At 36.0% G+C, this 21,999-nt stretch overlaps 4 protein-coding genes across 6 annotated transcripts in view; 1 reads left to right on the top strand and 3 right to left on the bottom strand.

The window, feature by feature from the left end:
- Window positions 1-1,473: 1,473 nt before the first annotated feature.
- LOC117786493 (vitellogenin-3) lies at window positions 1,474-3,332 on the bottom strand. The gene is made up of 3 exons (XM_034624791.1): window positions 3,093-3,332; window positions 2,393-2,772; window positions 1,474-2,180 (listed from the first exon to the last, which is right to left on the bottom strand). The coding sequence occupies exons 1-3, from the start codon at window positions 3,277-3,279 to the stop codon at window positions 1,509-1,511; spliced, it is 1,239 nt and encodes a 412-aa protein (XP_034480682.1). The 5' UTR covers window positions 3,280-3,332; the 3' UTR covers window positions 1,474-1,508.
- Window positions 3,333-4,442: 1,110 nt separating this feature from the next.
- Window positions 4,443-6,250, bottom strand: LOC117783489 (probable RNA 3'-terminal phosphate cyclase-like protein). The gene is made up of 3 exons (XM_034620904.1): window positions 5,363-6,250; window positions 5,147-5,300; window positions 4,443-4,677 (listed from the first exon to the last, which is right to left on the bottom strand). Exons 1-3 carry the CDS (start codon window positions 6,173-6,175, stop codon window positions 4,496-4,498), a joined length of 1,149 nt encoding a protein of 382 aa, XP_034476795.1. The 5' UTR covers window positions 6,176-6,250; the 3' UTR covers window positions 4,443-4,495.
- A 759-nt stretch (window positions 6,251-7,009) lies between these two features.
- The window catches only part of LOC117793548 (programmed cell death protein 4), a 30,351-nt gene continuing 15,361 nt past the window's right edge, over window positions 7,010-21,999 (top strand). The window contains exons 1-4 of one of the 3 annotated variants that reach the window (XM_034633893.1): window positions 7,010-7,767; window positions 11,603-13,250; window positions 14,131-14,270; window positions 18,919-19,036. In XM_034633893.1, the coding sequence (XP_034489784.1) occupies window positions 11,880-13,250; window positions 14,131-14,270; window positions 18,919-18,991 (1,584 nt within the window). In that variant the 5' untranslated portion in view covers window positions 7,010-7,767; window positions 11,603-11,879 and the 3' untranslated portion in view covers window positions 18,992-19,036. Of the gene's footprint in view, window positions 7,768-8,325; window positions 8,467-11,602; window positions 13,251-14,130; window positions 14,271-18,918; window positions 19,241-21,999 lie in introns of those variants that run through there. The other 2 variants (XM_034633892.1, XM_034633894.1) reach the window with 2 other exon arrangements.
- On the bottom strand, window positions 20,851-21,769 carry LOC117793550 (mediator of RNA polymerase II transcription subunit 20). Its single transcript, XM_034633896.1, has one exon. The coding sequence runs from the start codon at window positions 21,696-21,698 to the stop codon at window positions 20,955-20,957; it is 744 nt and encodes a 247-aa protein (XP_034489787.1). The 5' UTR covers window positions 21,699-21,769; the 3' UTR covers window positions 20,851-20,954.

Raw genomic sequence — 21,999 nt, 5'->3', positions numbered from 1 at the left:
TAAACAAAGCTAAGCATTCGTGACGTTTTTGCGCCGTTTCTGCGGAAACAGAAAAAGCAGCAAACAAACAAGTGTGTTTATGTTTACGCTTGTCACTGTGGCCCGTAATCTATTGTAGCTTTGTAGCCTTCCTATGGCTTCGTGCTTACCTGTGATATAGAGTTCAACTTTGACATTTACAAAAGGCAAACGCACATGGCGCATGCTCTTCCACTCCTGGAGTACGTGCGCACACATAAACATATGCATATACACATATGTATGTTTGTAAATATATGTATAAATACATACAACGGCCAAAACAACAGCTGTGCTTCTGATGACGCCAAATACATAGCGCGCAACATTTCAAAATGTCGATATTCAATATGTCTTTAGAAGTATTTATCGATAGCTTTAAAAACTTTTATGAAATAGGTTGGCCAACACGATTGCAGCATTTGATACATTTGTTGTATATTATCGATGATTGTATCAATAAGTGCGATATAGCTGCAAATTAAAAGTCGACATCACTAAAAACATATTTCAACTGCAGTGTTGCCATTTTACCACTTTTATTGCTAGATTTAGCATTTTTTTTTTTTGCTAAAGCTAGAAGAATTGTTGAACTGGTATTAGCTAGAATTCTATCATTTTTAATATATGATTTACCTACTGCCATTTTTTCTTTTTATTGCTAGATTTTGAAATTTCATAATTACACTATCTGGAAAATTGAATGAAATGCTATATTAACACATTTTGTCAAATGAACGAACTATTTCTACAGCCTTTATTTTTTTTTTAGCTATTTTAAGAAAATTTTTCTTTTTAATCTAGCAATTAAAGCCCACAATATTCTGGTAGCACTGGTTAACAGCTTTCCACATCCAAGATTTACTAGCTTTATTAAGATGGATACACTCAACTTCTACTAGATAAAATGTATAAATTATACACAATCATTATTTTAAACACATAATCTCGATATTTATTATTATAACTAGGGATTGGACAAAAGAAACATGAAAAATTAAAAAAGTTTAAGTGGTCAAAAGTAAAAATTTCAAAGTTTTGTTTTTCACATTTATTTTTCTTAAAATTTAAAAAAGAGGTTCCAAGAAATCTGGTCAGGTATTAAGATAAATTAGTTAGATTTTCTAATTAAAATTCTCAAAATATAATTCAATATAAATATATAGTTTATTTACTTACGGAGTGTATCATAATTCTAAAACGGTAATTCCAGAAAAGAGCATGTAACGGTACAAGATATAAATTTGAACTTAGTACACTTTATAGAACAGGTCATAAGGGATATAGTATATCTACATTATGAACTTAAAAATCGTATTTTTTTTACAATCTTGGCAAACTAAATAGACTCTTTCTCTCTTTTAAAAAATGCAGGATCAAAATATAATAAAAATGTAGCTTACAAAATTTGATTCTTTATTTTTTTTTTTTTTGAATTTTATATAAATTATTTTCTTTAATGCATATCTGTTGGGATTGTTGTTGTTGATTTAGTTACGCTGGTGTGAGCCGTGATAGTGGTTCTGTTTCTGGGCGGAGGCGCGCTTGCCAAAGGGACTCTTCTCGTTGACCTCGAGAATGTAGTCACCCTGGAGATCGTAATCGGCATTAATGCCCATGTAGGCACGCATGCCAAAGCCGTTCTTCTCCTTGTACTGCTTCAGCGAGTTGGCGACAACGGCGGGGAAGTTGCGTTCACCACCTGGACGCACAGTCTCGGCAAAGTAGCGAGTAGCACGGTTAGCTGCCTCAATCACATTCTCGGCACCGGGAACGGCCTGGTTGACACCGTTGGGATAAAAATCAACATCACCGCAACGCATTGGGGTGCCCATGGCCAAGCTGGAGGTGTGGATCACATCAACAAAGTCGGCATTGCCGCGGGACAGACCGACAAGCTGTTCGCGAGGCTTGGAAATCATCTTGGCGGGGTCCAGACCGGTGATGCGACGCAGCTTGTTACCGGTGTGAAGGGTGAACTCCTGACCAGCGGCACCAGCAACATGAGCAGCAATACCCTGTCCAACCAAGTGAATAATCTCACGGGGCACATCCTTCTTGGTGAGATCAACCAGAGTGTGACCGATCATGGAACCAGTACCGGCAACATCGAGCAGAGCAAAACGCTTGAAGCTGGTGAACGTGGAGCCCAAATCAATAATCTGCAAAGAAAGGAGAATATTAAATCGAGAAGTCCATAAATTAATTCCTTTAAAAAATTAATGATTATTGCAATGCAAATTTAGATTTGTTCAGAATTGTCTAAGAAACTCGAAATTTAGTTCCCTTTTTTTCTTTAAATTAGGATATTAAAAAAACATCCATGCTTTGAAAACAACCAAAGGTATGTTTGAAATCAGCCAAATTAACTTACGATCAAATTTCCGGCGGTGGTCTTAGCCGATTTCCATTCTTCGCTAGTTTCCTCGCTGGAGGTGGAGACGTAATCCTTGTTCATCTGCTGACGAGAGTTGTGAGAGTTCTTCTGTTGGTTCTGGACATTGTAACGCTGCTTATAAGCTTGCTCCAGCTTGCGCAAGGCCTTCTGGGTGGCGGGTGAGTTCTGGGGCAGACCGGTCAACACAATGGTAACCTCATCCTCACCAAAACCGGGCAGAGCAGTAACCTTGTCAACATAGTTGTTCAACTTAGCCTCCATACGATCGCCATTGGACTTGATAATCCAGACTGGAATGTTGCTGGCACTGGGCACAAAGTTGGGCGACAGATCATGCTTAATGCTGGCGATGTGATCTGAAAAAAACAGCATACAAAAAATAATAAATATAATTTAAAAATAATTAATTTCAAAAATAAAACATAAAGCAATCATATTAAAAATTAGAAACAGGAACAGACAGAAAATTTAAAAAAAAATATATATATATGAAATTCATTTAAAAATTACAACAAATATAGTTGGAGTAATAATAATTAAAATAAGAAATAAGACTCAGTTATAAATTCAGTATTATTAAAAAAAAAGTACAAATATAAGTTTAAATTTGGTATGATTCTTTTTCTAATCTATAAGGGCTCAAATCAGAATAATTCAAATATATGGAACCACTTACAGAGTTTCTCCATCAATTTGGCGCCCTTGTCCAAAGGCATGCTCTCCAGACGCTCAAATGTGATGTCGTTCAAGGACGGCACATTCTCCAGCTCGGTGGTGCTCAGCCAGTTGGTTGGCTTCAGTTCGTCCTTGGTGGCACAAGCGGCTGCCACCAGGCAAGCCAGCAGGCAAAGTCTCAGGCTCATATTGCAGGGATTTCAGGGAAAATACACAGCTATTGATGAATGGTGTCCAAACGATGATCGACGTTTGATATTTTCTGCCCATCAACATTCGCTTTTTATAGCCGGCAGAGGAAGTCATCGCCGGTGTCAAGTTGTTGAGCTGCCGTTTTCACAATATATTTTTTTTTTGCTGATCTCGGCAAGCGCGTGTTGCAAATCGAAAAATCAAAGAATATTTAAAAAAGAAAAAAATCAGTTTTAGTTGCGCTCTTATCGCACTGCCCTTGAAACCCATATTCAGGTTTTTGAACTCGACAATCGCTTGTCATCTAATCTGATTACAAATTGCATCCTCAGTTCAATGCAACAATGTTGCCGAATTTGATACAATTTTCTTTATATACATATTTTTGAAAACTTTCCTAAATTGAAAGTGAAACGAGTTTCCCTTTTATCAGAACATAAATAATGATACATATATCAACCCAAAAGTCCTTAATTAACAAAAACCAAAACGCTTTGTTATCGTATGATAAATGTATATATATATACGTGTATAAATATGTTTACTTAAATATTAAACCTTTTGCTTGATTTGCCCGTTTCAGCAAAAATAAATCAATAAACTGTCCATGTCTGCTCTTAATATGTATGTAAAATATTCTGCTGTGTAATAATAATATACAAAAGTACAGACAATTTAATTTAATTGCATAATAAGTAAGCTGATTGAATTAAATTTACATGCAATATTACCAATAATTCGAAATATATGCAATATTGATTAAGATTGTTTCATTAAATTGTGAAGAAAGCCAAAAAGTAATTAAAATTTTAAACAAATACTTGCTGAATATTATAAAGCTACCTAATACACACAATTCATTATTAATAAATTAAATAAATACATCTTTCATCTAAGTTTTGGCAATATTAAATAGTATAGCTTTTAAAAAATTCTGTAGGAAATTAAGAACTTAAGAAATCCTTTTTGAATATTATGCTCTAAAAAATGCAATTAATTAAATATTTAATTGTTTGTATATAAAGCTATATACTTGCAGCTATTCTATAAACATTAAATTGGGCCGTTGATGTACATAGATATATGTTTTGCATATCTACTTTTCTTAAAAACATAATATTGTTTTTATTCACCTTGATCATTGATTATAGAAATGAGATACTTTTAATGTTATATAAATTTATTCGTTTATAGTTTATGGTTATAAATAGTCTACAAAACACGTTTACTGATGTTTGTGTACCCAATGCCCACACAGGTCATTAAAACCTTTTGCGCTCCACGTACATCATCCTCTTCGTCCTCGTCGATCTCCGGATTTTCCAGTTTGAATGTAATGGAGAAAAAGTCGCGAAGATGCTGCAAAAAATATACGGTATATGTTGATAGCGCACCTGAAATAGATAAAGACAAAAGGTTAAAAAAGAAGAAGAATTATATATATATTGGTACCTTATAAGAATTTAAAATATATTTTTATAAGAATTACAAAAATAAAGAAAAGCAAACTAAGAAATTGTTGTGAATCGAAAATAAGGAAATTCAACATTGAAAAACATTCAAAGTACACAATTGAAGAAGTCTTATTCATTAATATTACAAATGACACAATACTTATAGGCAGACACTCCTTAATTCTAGATAAATGGTACAATAAAATGTAGTTTTTTTTTTTTTTGCTGATTTGCGCTATTTTTAATTTAATATTATTGATGTTGACTTTTCCTAACTTTTGTCTTTTAATTTATTTATCCTAATTGCAATTTATTAAATACATTATTCCTAAATTTATATATTTCCACATTACATGCTCCTTAGTTATGTTTTCTAATTATGTTGGATTGTGGCATATAATTAACGCACCTGTTAGAAATTTGGAAACATGCTTTTGTCCGAGTGCCATGTAAAGAGCAGCCAGCCATTGATAGGCGGAATCACAGCAGCCACCACGGTAGATTTCATCCAGCAGACGCATGGCCGCTTCCCGGCCCAAATCTTCGGGTATGGAAGGTGTGTCCTGTTTGACAAGAAATAAGGCATTAACAAGGTGTATAAGATTAACTAGAAACAGCTACATACAGACTCCTCCCTGGTGTTGGAGATGCAATCGGCAGCAAAGCAAACACCGTCTGTAGTTTCAGCTAGCAGACAGATACCAAATCCGGGTGAATTGCCCGACATTTTGCCGCGATTCTGATCCGTATAGATGTACACATCGGGCAGAAACTTGAGCATGCAGCCCTTGGCCGACTCCACCGTACGATTAGCCATTGCCGGGGACACCTTGCAGGCATAGACGGTGCCACGTATACGCTTCACCATGCCCTGCTGCTGAAACTGTATGGCACGCAGGCTCTTGCGTACGGGACACGTGAAGACAACCTCGCCACCGCCCAGTGGTGCAACACCGCGGCGTACAACACGCAACTCCAATCCCTCATCGATCAGGAGGAAACGCTTGAGCAGGGACAGAGCACCACCCTTGACATGATCCACCGATGGCGAGTCTTTGCTGTTTGTGACGCCCCGCAGGTGGCACTTCAACGGCATCTTGCAGAACGGTCCCAGCGCAATCAGTGCATCCAAATAGTATCCAATGCCGCGTTGCACACAGCAATCGTGCTCCACATGGCCACCATGCAGCAGACCGGGACTGAACATGACACTGGTGCCCGCGGGATTCAGTTCAATTTTGGTGCCATTCGTCAGTTTATCAAACAATCGTATCAGACTGATCTCATATTCCCTCAATCCGGGCGCCATTTCATCTTCGGATCGTATTTGTGTGATTTTTACTGGCTTTCCACTAAGGCAGGACAACACAAGGCGCTGTTTCAGAAAGTTGCTGCCCCGGTAAATAAGGCAATTGCCTTCTTGTGCAACAGGAGGCATTCTTACTATATATATATTCAGAAAAAACAAAAACTCCGCGTTTGCACGTGCGTCCAAATTGTAAACAATAGTTTAAGGTTGTAAGCGGGGTGGCAGCCTTTGGTCAAAGAAACGGTGGGGCAGCCTTGGTTCATTCCCATATATTGATCACTTGTGGACTTGATTTTAGCTATATTATGTGTATATCGAACATATTCACAATCGATATCTTACTGCAGCTCTCTTATTATCGATGTATCAATACTTTACTGGAATACTGAATTAATTACTGCGGTCACAGTGTAAATTTCAAAACTCAATAACTTTGCATTAAAATAACAATTTAATGAAAATCTCAGATTCGAAATTACATAAACTTAAGGTAAACATTTTAATGAAGGTTGGAAGTTCGTCACCCCTCGGGGAGAGAAAATACAAATTAAAATTCCAATAAAAATTCTGCAACAAATTTAAAAATTCTAGCTGTTTTTGCCCATTTTGACAATGTTCCCAAAAAGGATCACATTGCCAGATTGATAAATTCTGCAGGGTGGCAACCTTTGGACCGGGTGGCAGTCTCCCTCACCAGTGCTGGCAAGTTTTGTGGGAAACAATAACTGTTACTGGCTGGATAGCATCTAAATTTGCTATCTTGGGCACTTTTGCACAGCTTTACCAAAAATGTAAATAGCTAACTTAGCTAAAGATGTATTTTAAGTAGCCAGATTTCCAGCTAATAGCAATTTTGAAATTTTTCTAACAAACGAACTCTGAAAATAGCCAGAACTAGCTAATAAAAAATAGCTAAGTTGGCAACAGTGCCAACGTCGGCATATTCAAGTTTAAATTTTTGGCCACACTGCCCAACAGATGTTACTCTCAGTGGATTTTTCATCGTGTTCGCTTCGTTACGGATATTGAAGGCTTATTTTCCAAACACCATTTTATCTTTATATACGCAATTTGGCTGCAATTTTAACAAAAGTAAATATATAATTCTGTAAAAAATTAAAAATATAATAAATTAAATCAAATTGCCAAAAAAGCTCCAATTGGAACGCGAGCTGCAGCGCGCAAAAGCCGAGCCCTATCATACATACTTATGTATGCATGTATAAGTGCACTGCAGTTTCCAATTGTTTGATTGTGTGGGTGTTTGACAGGCATTTTTTTGCTATAAATTCCGCAACGGTGATTTATATAAAATTTTTTTAATGTTGTAATATTTATATATTTGTAAAAAGTGATCGTTTAAAATACCAAAAAAAAAAAAACAAATACTTTGAGAACTGATTTAACGATTCCAATTTCCAATTGCATTTTGTGTGCATTCACATCTATTGCCAACAATCCCACGCGTAGCAGAGAACACAAAATCTCACTCACACACACACGCACACAGAAGCATAATACATACGAATCCCAACGCCAAAAGCAAGTTGCCAAACAAAAAACAGAAAGAAAAACCGAAAAAAAAACAACAAACAGGCTCCAGCAATTGCAGCGCGCCAACATCGCCGTCGCTGCATTTAGCCCAGCGTTGACGTTGTTGTTGTTAGTAGGCCGCAGACGGATAAGAGCACAAAAGGCAATCAAAAAGTACACACGCTGAGGTAAGTGCGGAGAGAAAAAAAGACGTATGTACATACTTTTGACTGTGTCTTTATGTACTTCAATATTAAAAATAAACAACAATAACAATAATTATATGAAAAAATAAATAAAAACCCGGCATTTGCCGGCAAAGCTAAACACAAAGCAGAAAACGCAAGAATATAGATATGTAAGCGTATAAGTATGTATATGTATCAGCAACAGTACGCTACAAAATGTTGGGCTGATAAGTGTGTTTGACCAATGCGATTGGACACCAGTGTGTCAATTTCCAAATGCAGCCAAAGGCGCAGTATCCAACCAGATTTTTAATTTAAAGGGCTCACCAGATTTTTGAATATGTTGTGTGCGGCGTACGTGATAAATTCGGCCGACTGGCACGCACACAGCCAAACAGCTGAACATTGCGTGTGTGTGGGGTAGGGGGAGAGCGACCGGAGCACAACAACAAACATGCGCGCCAACTTGTTTTGCTTCTTCCTCTTTTATGCTCGTTTTTTTTTCTTCTTTTATTATTCCGGCAATCTTCCAGCTCATTCTATTTCCAAGCAGCGTTGCCCCACTGCTGCTGATTTTGTTTTTGTTTTCGTGCTTCTCATAATATTCCAGTGTTTGCCGACATGTTGTGATCGGTATTGTCGGTATTTCGCCTCATCAATTGAGTTTTTGCTGTCGCTGCTGAAGTTACAGTGTCACTGGTAATATTAAAGCACGTGCTCCAAAATAATAATAAATAAATAAATCAACTTTACGTTTGTAGTTGTCTTTCAAAATTAAGCTTTAAATGTGCACATTTAAATCTAGTGAACGGTTTACTAATAATTTTAACCGCACTGTGTGTTTCCATGCAGCATACATGTATTTTGTTGCGCCTGCTGCTTCTGCTGCTGCTGCTTTTGCTGCAACAATTTGCGTCGCGCTGTCTGCACACATTTTTTGCGACGCAATTTCGGCAACGCGTCAGTCGCTTTACGATTTATGCTTTGTGCGTATGTTCGTATGCTCTGCAGACCATTTTCAAAGCAATGAAAAGCACGCATCAAAACAAAACAACAGCAATGTATACGAACATAAATGTATAAGTGTGTGGGTATATACATATGTATGTACATGTGTGTGTATAAACATAGCCAAAAACTTTTATTATTTAGCACTCCTGTCTTTGCAACGATGCGAAGAGGGGTACACAACAAGTGCGAAACTGAAGAAGAAGTACAAACAGCAATAACAACAACAACAAAGTAATGCGGCAATAATAACATAGAAAGTTTGTAAGGGGAACAATTTTCAAGGTTAAACCGGGCAAAACAAACATAAAACCGGTATAGCATACATATTTACATACATACATATGTATAGCTTTGTGTTTGTATGTATGTACATACATAAGCTGAAAGGGAAAGGAATAACAGGCGACAATCGCAACGCAATTAATATTTATATGTGTATGTATGTAAATATGTTTGTGTATATATAATTATGTATGTTTGTATTATATTCACACATGTGTACATATGTATCGTATATAAAGCTTAACTTAACCAAAAATCGTTGGTTATTTGTTATATATTTGCACATTTGTATATGTACATATGAATGTACATAAGTACAGATAATAACAGCTGTATTTATGTACAAATGTGCGTGTTTAAAACTTCGATTCAAGTCCTCTTATTGGGAGTAAGCGAGCTAGATATAATGTTAGTCAATTTCCTTTGCAGTGAGGGTTGCAAAGCTAACGGTAAAACAGTTATGCTGTTTGTGTGTGTGTGTGTGTGTGTCTATGTCTGTGACTGACCTTGAATTTGCCCAGGGAGTTTCGAGCGAGTAGCTTACACACACAAACGTACATATGTATGTATACATACAGTTATGAAAGTATTTTGACATATTTATTTTTATTTTTAAAAATAGTGAAATTTAATTAAATTTATTTATGAACCATGAACAAGATTAATGAAATAAGAAAGAAACCATATTTAAAGTCTTTACAAGACACAGTGTAAATTTTTTAAAATTGTCAAAACACTTTGTTGACTAACTGTATGCTTCTATATGCATACATACATATATAGAAACGCCAAAGACGCAGTACCGTACGCATAAACAGACACATACCTACATATATACATATGTATGTATGTTTGTATGTATGTGTGTAACGCAACTGTAACTTGCACTTTGCATCTATATATGTACATACAACTCCGTCTCCCATCAAATTTCTTGCTCTTTATTCGCTGTTGTTTTATGCGCATACATATTTCATTCTAGCAATTTCTCGCAATAAACAGTACATTTAATATTTGCAACAACAAACAATAACAAAATAAATAAGCACATGTACAATGTACAGGCATACATACATATGTATGTTTCTAAACATATGTACACATGTGTGTAATTGTTTGTTTATGTATTTATAGTTTCGAAATGACGGTCACAGTCACAGCTATTGCTCTCCCGCTCTAGTCTAGTCAAGTCTGCCGCCTTGTTGTGTCTGCAAAAATAATAATAATAACAAATTCCACAATGTTGTAAACATTTCTAAATACATATGTAAATGTTAGTGTGTGTGTGTGTGTGTGTGTGGAATTAATTAACAGCCCATGCAAAACGACTTTAAGCCGAAACAAAACCAATTAAAGCGCAATTTTTTTCTTTAATTTATTTTCAAAGTGCTAAATAATTGTAAGAAATAAGCTATTTTTATCTACGGTATGCACCTAAGATTTTATTTATTTAACATCAACTAAAAGTCGTATACAAAAAATTTGGAAATTCGCTAATTTGGGAAAGGCTTAAGTCGAGATCCCGACCATAGGATACCCGTTACTTATTTCAATATATATAAAAGTACTTAAAAGAAATTACTACCAAACAAAAACTATTGCATACTTTTAGGTGATTTTATTGAAATAATATCTTTATTAATAACTTTGGTTAGCTATTACTCCCGTTCTACTTGTCCGATCTTGCTGCGGTTGAGTGATATTATAGAGAATATTAATAGATAACGTTAATTACCACAACTGTATTATATTAAAAGTCACACGGACGGACAGACGGACATGGCTATATCGACTCGGCTGTTGATGCTGATCAAGAATATATCATTTAATCAAATACTATTTAAAATAAGCTTTATTTTTATGTGTTTATTTATCTTTTAAAGGATATCGAATATATTTAAAACAGATATGCGATAAAGATCAGTTTTCTTGAAGTGAATTCTGATGGGATCAAAGCACCATTTTTTTTTTATATATGAACATTATTATAATAGGGAAAGGTTCTATTGCATAATTTTTTACTATCTGGGATGTTACAGATAAGATATACGAAGCGAACGAAAACAAGCCCAAAACAAATACATTATTGGTTGGTTATCGGTTGGATTGGATTTATAGAGCATCGCCTGTACATTCCAAGTTGATTATAAATTATATTTAACCGCCTCATAGACTTGAGAATAGACAAATTCGACTGTAGATGCGATTTTTAGAATTGTCGAGCTTTCATAATGGGTATTCCTGGAACTATTAAAAATGGATTTCATATATATTATACGACGTTAAATAAATAAAGATAATGGTTATGTGCTATTAAAATATTTCCTACTCATTCCCGGAACTTTTCTGAGAGTTGAACTTTTAAAAATATCGATAATTGCATAGTAAATGTAAATAAGTACAGAACTTAGATAATTCTATTTATATACACATATGTATATAGTATATGTCTATTTTTAAACACAGCTTAGCTGGCACTGACTAATGCTTCAATCTTGATTATTTATTTATTATTTTTTTTTACTTATGATATTATTGACAGCCTATCGAAGCGGCAACAAGCAAAACACACAAGGAACACAAGGAAAGTCAAGCACCTGGTAACACAGTACAACAAAGGAGATAAAAGAAAGAGACGAAGAGAGAGAGAGAGAAAGAGATACATATTATATAAATAAAAGTGTAAGAAAGAGAGATCAATTGTGTAGCTTGTTGCAAGTAACGAACAGAAGAGGAGTGAGCAAAACAAACGAAAGATCCACGCATTGAGAGTGACCGAGAAGGAGTAGGAGCAGGAGCAGGAGCAAGTGCTTAGCAGCATGGAGCTGGAGTCAAACAACAAACACGCCAACGGTGGTGACACTTCCGGCGTTGGAGTTGCTGGCTCCGATTCAAAGGAAAGCTCCGTGGAACGTGAACTGAATGGTGAGATTGAGGCGGTCGAGCTGAATGGCAGCTCATCCAATGGCCATCATCATCATCATCATCATCATGGTGGTCACATGAAGAAGCCGTTGCCCGTTGGCGATGGTCACGACTATCGCGTGAAGCGCAAGGCCAAACGCCTCATCCAAAGACAAAACAGCGGCAGCGGTGTCTCCAGCACATCTCTGCCAAATGGAGTGGTAGCCAGTGCTGCTGCTGGTGGTGGTAGTGGTGGTAGTGGTTCCGCTGCAGCTGGTTCCACCAATGCCACGCTGTCATCACTGGCCAATGGCATGCTACCGGTGGGCACTGGTTATGTGGTGCCACATCGACGCTGGAAGAATAGTCGTAGATCCCGCAATTTGACACGGGGTCGTGGACTGCCCAAAAAGGGTGGAGCCGGCGGCAAGGGTGTATGGGGATTACCCGGCTCAGAGGCGCTCGCCGAGGTCTATGAGGATGAGAATGATCCCAACTATGACAGCGAGTGCAATGATCGCAATGTGGAGCTGCGTGAGGTCATCACGGAAATAACGCCCGAGGAGTTCTTTAAGCTCGCCGAGCCGATTGTCCTGGAGTACTACGAGCATGGGGATACTCATGAGGTGGCGGTCAGTTTCGATGAGATACTGCAGAGTCCGTTGCGTGAGCATATTACCAGTATTCTGGTGGAGATTGCCATGGATCATAAGGACTCGCAGCGGGAGATGACATCGGTGCTTATTTCGGATCTATATGGTCGCGTTATCACCGGCAAGGACATCGAGAAGGGCTTCAACATGTTGCTGGCCAATCTACCCGACCTCATTCTGGATACACCCGAGGCGCCAGTGATGCTCGGCAACTTTATGGCCCGGGCAATTGCCGATGACTGCATGCCGCCCAAATTTGTTAGCCGACCCGAGGAGCACCAGCATCTGAATGAGCATGCCGAGGAGGCATTACGTCGGGCCGACGCACTGCTCCATAAGCAGGTGTGGGCACATCTCGATAATGTTTGGGGCATGGGCGGACCACTGCGACCGGTGAAGACAATCACCAAACAGATGACGCTGCTGCTCAAGGAATATCTGTCGTCCCGCGATGTGGCCGAGGCGCAACGTTGCCTCCGTGCCCTCGAGGTGCCGCACTATCATCATGAGCTCGTCTATGAGGCAATTGTTATGACTCTCGAATCGCTCAGCCAGACCACCGAGGAGGCTATGTGTGAGCTGCTTAAATCGCTGGATCTAACCTGTCTGGTTCTTCCAGCGGGCATGGAGCAGGTTAGTACTCAATTCAACAAATTACTTCCAAATACAGATACTACAATCCATTCAATCCATCCCCTCACTCATCAAAGAACTAATATTACTTTAATTTCAACACATTGATTAGATAACCCTAAAAGCAGTCGTAAATCGTTTACCGCTGACCTCTTTCCAGAAAGTCAACAAACAAAAACAAAAGCATCAACACTAAATGCGCTATTAAAAAAAATATACTTACATATATAAAATTCTTAACAAACTAAATGTATCATGCACAGTGGCACAAAATATCTTAAAAAAATTGAGAAGTTTAAATTTGGTCACCATTGGATTTAGCAAAATTTTTATTCAATTTTACATGATTTTTTACAGAAAAATAAAAGGTCTCAGAATCAAGTTTAAAGTGTTGTTTTATACTAATTACGCTATAAGGAGTTGATTAAAAGTGAAAACTTGAAATTTAAAGTTTTGAATTTTCAAAATTTCAAAGGGGGGACCCTTACCATCGATATCGAATCTTGGTCAAAAATAATTAAATTTTCTAAATGAACAACATTTTAATGCAGAATTAATTTAAAGGCCAAATCATGATCAAAATGCCATTTCGTTTGAAAATCGGAAAAAATTTGAAAGAGTTATGACAGTTTAAAGTTGGTCAGATTTTGGATCTAGCAACTTTACAAGACAAAATGTTTGTACAACTTGAAATGAAAAACAATATCAATATGTAAAAAATTCACTTTCATTGCATTAAAATCGTATCAATAGAATTTCGAACTTGTAATAATGCGTTCACTTTCATACGTTATTTTTTATCATTGTTTATTATAATTGTTGTTGTATTTTGTTATATTTATATTATTAATACGGTTGTTGTTGTCGTATTTTGTTGTAGGGCTTCATGCGAGTCTACGATGACATGGCGGACATTGTGCTGGACGTGCCATTGGCGTATATAATACTCGATCGATTTGTGGAGCGTTGTAATCGTGCTGGCTTCCTCACCGACAAGATTATCAACAATGTGCCATCCCGGTAAGTTCCCCCCTCCCCCTTCCTCTCCCTTGCCTTTCCTCCCTCCGCCCACTTTGCCTCCTTCGCATGATCGCTGTGCGAGTAAGTGTGTGTGTGTGTGTGTTGTTTATTGATAAAGTCCGGCCCACTGTACAGGCCCACCTGTAAACCACAAATAACAGCAGAGTAGAACAACAAAACAACAACAGTATAGTATGTATAATAAACACAGGCGAACGAAAGCAAAAACGAAAAACAAAAAATGCTTTTACGTAATCTTGCCAGTCACAGCGGCTCCCCCGCCAACAATCTATATGTATGTATGTATTTATGTACATATGTAGCAAATTACTTTTCTTGTTATTATTGGTCTGACTGTGCTTGTTATATGTATAAATAATCATACATACATATATAGTTGTACGTATACATAACATATGTATGTATGGCTCATCAACTTGATTTTTGTTTTCTTTTTATTTTTTTGCCGGCATTTTGCTGCTCTTCGACTTGTTGTTTATTATTTTGTACACATACATTCATTTGTACATATTCGTAGATGAGTGTGTGTGTATGTGTGTCGCACGGCGTTCTTAGCTTTTTGTTGTTGTTTTCTTCTTTCTGCTTTTGCTTTGGCTTCTCTTCTCGCTTTTATATGGTGCGTATGTTTTCGTATACGTATGCTTGTCTGTGTGTGTGTGTGAGTGTTTGTTTATGAAATTTCTATTGCGCAGTTTGGTTTTAGCGCTGACGCGACGCGTCGTCGATGCCGCCGTTGGCGTCGACGTCGACGTCGAAGTCGAAGTCGAAGTCTGGTTGGTTGGTTGGGGCAGTCGCAGCTGTCGATTGTGGGGCCGGTTTATCAGGCGCCGGTTAGCTATTTATTTCTATGTGCAAATGTATACATATGCATATACATTTATACAAATGTGTGTAACATGTAAACAGCAAAAATACCCTTCATGTTAAGCATATGAAGTTTGCTGGCAATTTTATTTTCTTAAAGTTCCAACTTTTACACATTTATTTTTTCAAATCCGTCCTGTTTAAACTGTCAGCTGTTATACTATAACAGTGACATTATTATATTATAATTGTCACCAAATACACATTCAGTCAAGTGACAGAGAAAACTATGCGAACATATCGATTAACTGTTTTATTTCAAATAAAATGCAGCAAAGAAAAAAGCACCGTTTGCTCTAAACATGGCTGCAGTTTATATGTAAAAATAATCGATGATATAAATATTTAATTTTTGCTGTAGTTGTGCAGACGCTATTATTAAAAGTCAATAATTACTTAAAGGCAACTGATGGAAATCAGTTGATAAAGTTTATTTTTATTATTCCTTTCATTTCCAACTCATTTGTGACTCTTAAGACAACTTTATTTATTGATCAAGTTGAATGTGTGGCAATCTTATAATTAAAACCCTAATTATAATTTATTCGATCTTGATTCTTTTTAAATTCTTCTAAAGATTTTGTTTATTCAGCTTATATCATAATTTCGGATATATTTAAAAAATTGAAGTGTATTTGAGTTTCGTATTGCTTTAAGATAAATAGTTTTATTTTTATTTCGTTTGTTTATAAATAAATTTTCTTAGATTGCGGATCTTGTTATTTGTTTATCGAGGCACCTGAACTATTTATTTATTTAACTTGTGTTTATTTATTTTAAAGTTTATTCATTTTAAAGTTTTTGTCAAACTTATACACATACATACTTGAAGTATAAATAAACACACACATATGTATATATCTACATACATACATGCATAAGAATATGCGTGCCTAACGATATTGCTTATCGATTGCTTATCGCTTGGCATTGATGTAACAAGTTGTAGTTGTTGCTATTGTTGTTGTTTGTTGGGTGGTGCTGGGTGGTGCTGGCGGTGGTGGTGCAACAACCTGCATGTGGCTCAAGATCGTGGGCAACGTGGAGAAGGTAAAAATGGCGGCTAAGCGACTGCAGTTGCAGTTGCCGTTAAAGTTGTTGCTGTTGTTGTTGCTGTTGCTGCTATCGACCTGCTTCGCCACACCCACAAAACAACAACAACACCAGCAGCAGCAACTAACAGACAGACATTGTTATTGCTGTTGTAGCTATGTTAAGTGGCAAAGAGCAACAGCCGCAGCCAAGGCGAATGCAAAATGCAGTTACAACAACAACAACAGCAACAACAACAACAACTGCAATGCCAGCTAAACTTACAGCAACAACAACTGCAGCAACAGAAGCATTCACTTCAAAACACACATTCACACACACATTAACACGCACAACACATCCCAACAGTTCCAGACCTCAAGGAAAAGTTGTGGAATCCATGTGGATTTGTCGCTAATCGATAGGGAAAACCTTGTGAACATTGTATGAAAAACGTTGTGGACTTTAGCATTGTGAGTTCCGCGGAACGAGGACAGAGTAAACCTCCCTAGGTATTCCCTAAGGCTTTCCTCACTTAAAAAATTAGGGACTCCTCGCGGAACTCTGCCAAGCAATCCCTAAGCATTAAGTGAAAAAAAATTGTATTTTTCGCTTTTTAATTTTTTTATTTTAGAATTTAAAACTACAAAACGTCAAGAAATGACAACAACATCATGGACAACGTTAGAGACAATTTAGCAAAGGGACATTTAGTTCTGCAGGGTACCTACATTCATATTTACATATGTATATATGGCTGATGCCATCGTCACTTAAAATACCCTATAAATAGTGAGGGACTGAGATTTTATTTTGTACTTTTATAATGATATTCGACATAAAAATGAATTTTCTTTTGTGAATCTTTAAAGAAACTTGACAAAAGTGATTATGTTTAAAGTTAAATTAAAAAACTTGCTATGATCCCCAACTTATTCTTATTTCTAAATTCAGCATTTTATTTATAAGTCCAAAAAAAAACTGAAAAATGGTATTCCAAATTCTTAATCTATAGTCAATTATAAGATGTTTTCATCTAGAAACTAAAATCAACTACTAGTCCCCTTTGTTTAAGTTACAAATGTTTTTTTTTATATTTATTTTATTTTTTTTTTTATTTTTTTTAGCATGTTGTTATAAGCATATCTTTAATGTTTTAATTCCGATCTCGACAAGATTGGTATGTAATGGACCAGGACCAGGAAAATTTCATACAGTCAAAACATAATTTTCGTCCAAGGACTAAAATACAAATATTTTTAACTCAAAAAGCGGGTACTAGGGACTTTTGGCATAATTTTTAAAACATTTGGTAATTTGAATAGGGTATACGAAATGCTATTGGATTAACCCTTTGTCTGTATATGTATTTTATTTTTTTTTTTTGTCTTAGCTATTTAATCTGTCGCACTATCTTGCAGCAACGTCGACAATAATGAATTTCCTCCTTACCCCCCGCATTTGATGACCCCCCAACCCCCATAAGCACCCACCTCTAATTGCATTTGCTTTTTATAGTTGGTTTATTTACGTGTATACATAAATACATGTGCACAAATAAAGCTTTGATGTTGATGTAGGTTAAAATTCGATACCGGCCTGGCACTCGAGATTAACCAGCGACTTGTTTGTTGTACAGTGTAAACGCTTCAAAAAAAAACTAGTTTTGGAATTGCACTCTGCTTTTAACCCCCTCACCCCTCCTCCTTCTGCTACTTCTGTTTTAAACCGCCTTCTTTTTCATCTCCTCCTCTTCTCGCACTTGTTTTTGTTGTCGCACAGCTGTTTTGTTGCTGCAGCTTTTTGCTTTTGTCTGAGAAGATGAGAGACAGAGAGAGCGAGAAAAAGAGAACGATAAATCGAGAGGGGCAGAGAAAAAGGGTCAACGGTTGAATGAACTCTCTGCTGCAAATTCGTGTAAACGCATTACAATTTTTTTTTGGCTTTGTTTTTGTTGCTATTTTATTTTATTTTGTTATTTTGCTTGTTTTTAAAGTCGCTTGCCAAATTCGCAGAATGTATTTTTGTAAATGTTCTGGTATTTTTATTTGCTTTTGACATTGCATAATGCATGCAATTTGATTTTATGGCAATGCACTCAATATAATCATCTATGATTACATACATACATATAGTAGAACTGTTTGCTATATGTCTCCAAATACTATTTGAGTACTTCACGTTCAGGATTTTCTTATGTTGATGCCAAAGATAACAGGCACTTAAATGTGAGAAAAAGTTTAACCATTTGACATGTATTCAAATTACAACTGCATGGCAACCCTGCTCATTGCTCTTCCTACACTTCTGTTATACACTAAGTTGTTGTTATAATAAAAAAAAAAAAACCAAAAATATGACCTACTTTTGATTGAGATAAGCTGAGTTTTTTTTTTTTTTTTTGTGTGTTTAAATTTATTTTCCATTAAAAAAATAAAGGAAAAAATAATAAAATTATTTTATGATACTTGAATTAAAATTGGAAATGATTGATTTAAAACTTTTTGTCCTGACAGACTCACCAAATGATCATTGCACAGTCCAAACCATAAGACCTAGGAGGCTGAAATTTTCACACAACATAGATGAGACAATTTTATTTTATATTTTTTTAATTATGAAAAAATGATTACTTTTTAAATCCTAATCGTTGAGATCCCTTGTAAATTTGTTATTGACTTTTGTTGACAATGCTTATTAATTTCTCTCTTTTTGTCTTTCTCTTTCACAGTGGTCGCAAGCGTTTCGTCTCGGAGGGCGACGGTGGTCACGTTAAGCCGGCCACTTTGCCCATGCGCGATTAAGGATTGAGGATTGATTGATGCCTCTCCACAAAATACTACATCAACAGAAACATTAACAACAGCAACTATCACAAAAACAAAAACAAACACCAAGGAGCAAAAACGGCAACAACAGCAACAAACTAACGGAAAAAAGCGAACAAGAGAGTCAAAAGGGGATTGTTGTTGTTGCTGTTTCGATGATGATGTCGAGATCGGATGAGTGAAAAGACGTGTGAAGAGGATGAGAAAGATGATAACAAAACACAATTAAACCAACAAACAAACAAAACAACAAATACACAACAACAATCAATCGGAAATTGATCTCCGTTTAAACTATATGAATAATATATACATATACATACATACATATATATCTACATATAAACATAAAATTATTTTAAAATATTTGTAAAAAAAAAAAAAACAAAAAAGGAAAACAAAAAGCAAAATGCAAAACAGCGGCAAGATCAGCAACAAAAAGAAGAAGAATAAAAACAAGCAGCACCAGCAGCAGAAAACAACGACAAAAAAAACAAAGAAAGCAGTTAAGAAAGAAAATGAGAAAACGGCAATAGACACATGCTCCCACACATGCATACATAGACAGACATTTAAACTCAAACACACACACACTTACACATATGATGATGCATAGAGAAAGAGAGTGAGCTCTATAAGCTGCTGAGAGCAAATTGAGCGGATTGCAGTGACAGTAGAAGAGAACAACTGCAAGCATATTTACTTATACGGAACTGTTATACACAAGCATACATACACACCCACACACACAGACACCGTTATTACTAGACATTTAACATGCAAACTACAATTTATTATGATATACACTTAAGTTTAAGAGATCCATGCAAAAAGGAAAAGAGAAACGAAACGAAGAAGGAATAGATGCAGATGCAAATTATATTACGATTATTGTGTTATAATTAACAATTTCAACAACAATAACTACAAAAGCATAAATATATATTAAAAACAAAATAAAATACAAAAAACAAAATATAAATGAAATTCCATTTTCGTTAAACACAATTTTTAAGCTTTGATGTATCACAAAATTTTTCGGCTTGTTTAAATTTGGTCTCGATTTATTATTGTATTTACCACAACACGTACTAACTATTATTATAATTGAAGCAAGAATAAATTTTGCAACACACAGTTTATTATTAAGTATAAATGATATTTTTCATATTGTGAGAACATAATTATGCTTATGTAATATTACAATATATGATGCAAACTATTATGCATATATATACATATTTCCTTTCGTCCGCATACTTTGAATAAATATATATTTATGCGCATTTTTATAATATAAGCTTCGATTTGTTTCTATTTCTACGATTATGCCATGATTTATTTTCTATCATTTGTATAACAGTTGGAAAGTAAAAGGCTTTTGGTTTATAGTTTTTAACTTTTTTTTTTGTTAACTCGTATATTTTCTTTTTGTAAAAATATATTTGAAAAATTTTGAAATTTTTTTTTTTATTAAGCAAATAATTTTGCCGTGTGAGAGCAACTTGGATATCCACAAATTATATAAGATACTACCATACATATATACATAAATATAGTAAGTTAAGTAACTGTTTTGACAAATTACAAAATTCGCATATTTTATTTTGCAAAAAAAATAAGAATAAAAACTAAAACTGTTTTCTTGTTTTATGATAGTTAAAAATTAGATAAACAAGATACACTAGACTCAAATATTTAAAAAACTAAACTTGATTTTGTTAAAACAGTTACTTGACATACTGTATATTTATACATCTAAATATATATATTATATACAACTATTGTGTTAAAAATACATATAAAATAATAAAAAAAATTAAATAAAACAAAAATTTGAATCTCAGTTGATTTGTAACTCGTATTTAATTCGTAGCTGGAGGCGGTATCTAGTATCTGTTATCTAGGTGGTATCTGGTGGCTCCAGCTTAACCTCGCATCAAGCACGCCCCATTCCGACGGTCGAGGGCAGGAGCACGGGTCCCACAGATCCTCCGGGAGTGCCTCCCATGGCGCCATGGAGTTGCACGTGTTTGCGATAGTTGGTGAAATGCTCCAAATACTGTTTAACCGTGTCCATCGGCTCGTAGAGATCGTTCTGTTTGGCATGCAATTGTTGTTGGCCCATCGCATTCATGATGGTCTGTGTGGTGAAATAGGTGGGATACTCCTTGGCCACATTGATGCCCAGGAATCCCTGTAGCATTTCCCGTATCATTTCCCAGCAGTAGGAGAGCATTACACATGGCCGGTACTCAATCTCAATTAGTATGCCCTTGAAGTGCTCCATCATGGTAACGGAGCCAAGTTTAATCACAAAATCGCCGTACTCAAAGCGAGCGCCACGCGATTCAATCTTTGTTTGTTTCTTCGATGTGAAAGTGGACGTCATTTTGAGCATAAGTAAATCAAAGATGCTGTCGGCCACTAGGGCCACTTGTTTCCCCGTGCCATTGTCAATGATGGAGAACGTGGATGCCGGATACTCCGAGTTGTGCAGCACGTGAACCGCCCGCGTCGGTGTTCCGTGTTGTGGCGTCGAGATGAATGTCTCGCAGTCGACCAGAAACTGACCGGCATGTGTGGCGCCCAGTGAGACAAGGCGCTTGGCCAGGTGATCAATAATGTGGGATCCAGACTTGCCCTCGGGCAGTGGATAAGGCTGTAGCACAGTGACTCCCATGCTATATGAATTTTCAGTACTTGTCGCTTTTTGTTTATTTTTTACAACAAACTTTTAATAAAACCAGGAAAAAGTGTGACCATTCAATAATTATATTGCCGTTTAATAGGGTATTTATACTGTTAGTATTTTTGCGTTGGTTGCTGTAATTCAGTTTTAGATAATGCAAATTGCAAAATTCACAAAAATTAATAATTTGATATAAATTTAAAATTCGAAATTAGATAAAAACAATGGTAAACAATTTATTAAAGTTTGTAAGCTTGTGACTCCTTGTCAAAAAGTCGACTAGGTGCCTTTT

This window comes from Drosophila innubila, chromosome X, assembly GCF_004354385.1.
Source record: "Drosophila innubila isolate TH190305 chromosome X, UK_Dinn_1.0, whole genome shotgun sequence".
NCBI classification, from domain to species: domain Eukaryota; kingdom Metazoa; phylum Arthropoda; class Insecta; order Diptera; family Drosophilidae; genus Drosophila; species Drosophila innubila.
This window is presented reverse-complemented; position numbering and strand designations above follow the sequence as displayed.

Coding starts and splice junctions, on each gene's coding strand:
- LOC117793550 (XM_034633896.1), bottom strand. CDS start 21,698: ATGGGAGTCACTGTGCTACAGCCTTATCCACTGCCCGAGGGCAAGTCT.
- LOC117783489 (XM_034620904.1), bottom strand. CDS start 6,175: ATGCCTCCTGTTGCACAAGAAGGCAATTGCCTTATTTACCGGGGCAGC. Junction 5,301..5,362: donor CCAACACCAGGGAGGAGTCT/GTATGTAGCTGT, acceptor CTTGTCAAACAG/GACACACCTTCCATACCCGA. Junction 4,678..5,146: donor TGTTTCCAAATTTCTAACAG/GTGCGTTAATTA, acceptor TATCTATTTCAG/GTGCGCTATCAACATATACC.
- LOC117786493 (XM_034624791.1), bottom strand. CDS start 3,279: ATGAGCCTGAGACTTTGCCTGCTGGCTTGCCTGGTGGCAGCCGCTTGT. Junction 2,773..3,092: donor CAAATTGATGGAGAAACTCT/GTAAGTGGTTCC, acceptor TGTTTTTTTCAG/ATCACATCGCCAGCATTAAG. Junction 2,181..2,392: donor CCACCGCCGGAAATTTGATC/GTAAGTTAATTT, acceptor CTTTCTTTGCAG/ATTATTGATTTGGGCTCCAC.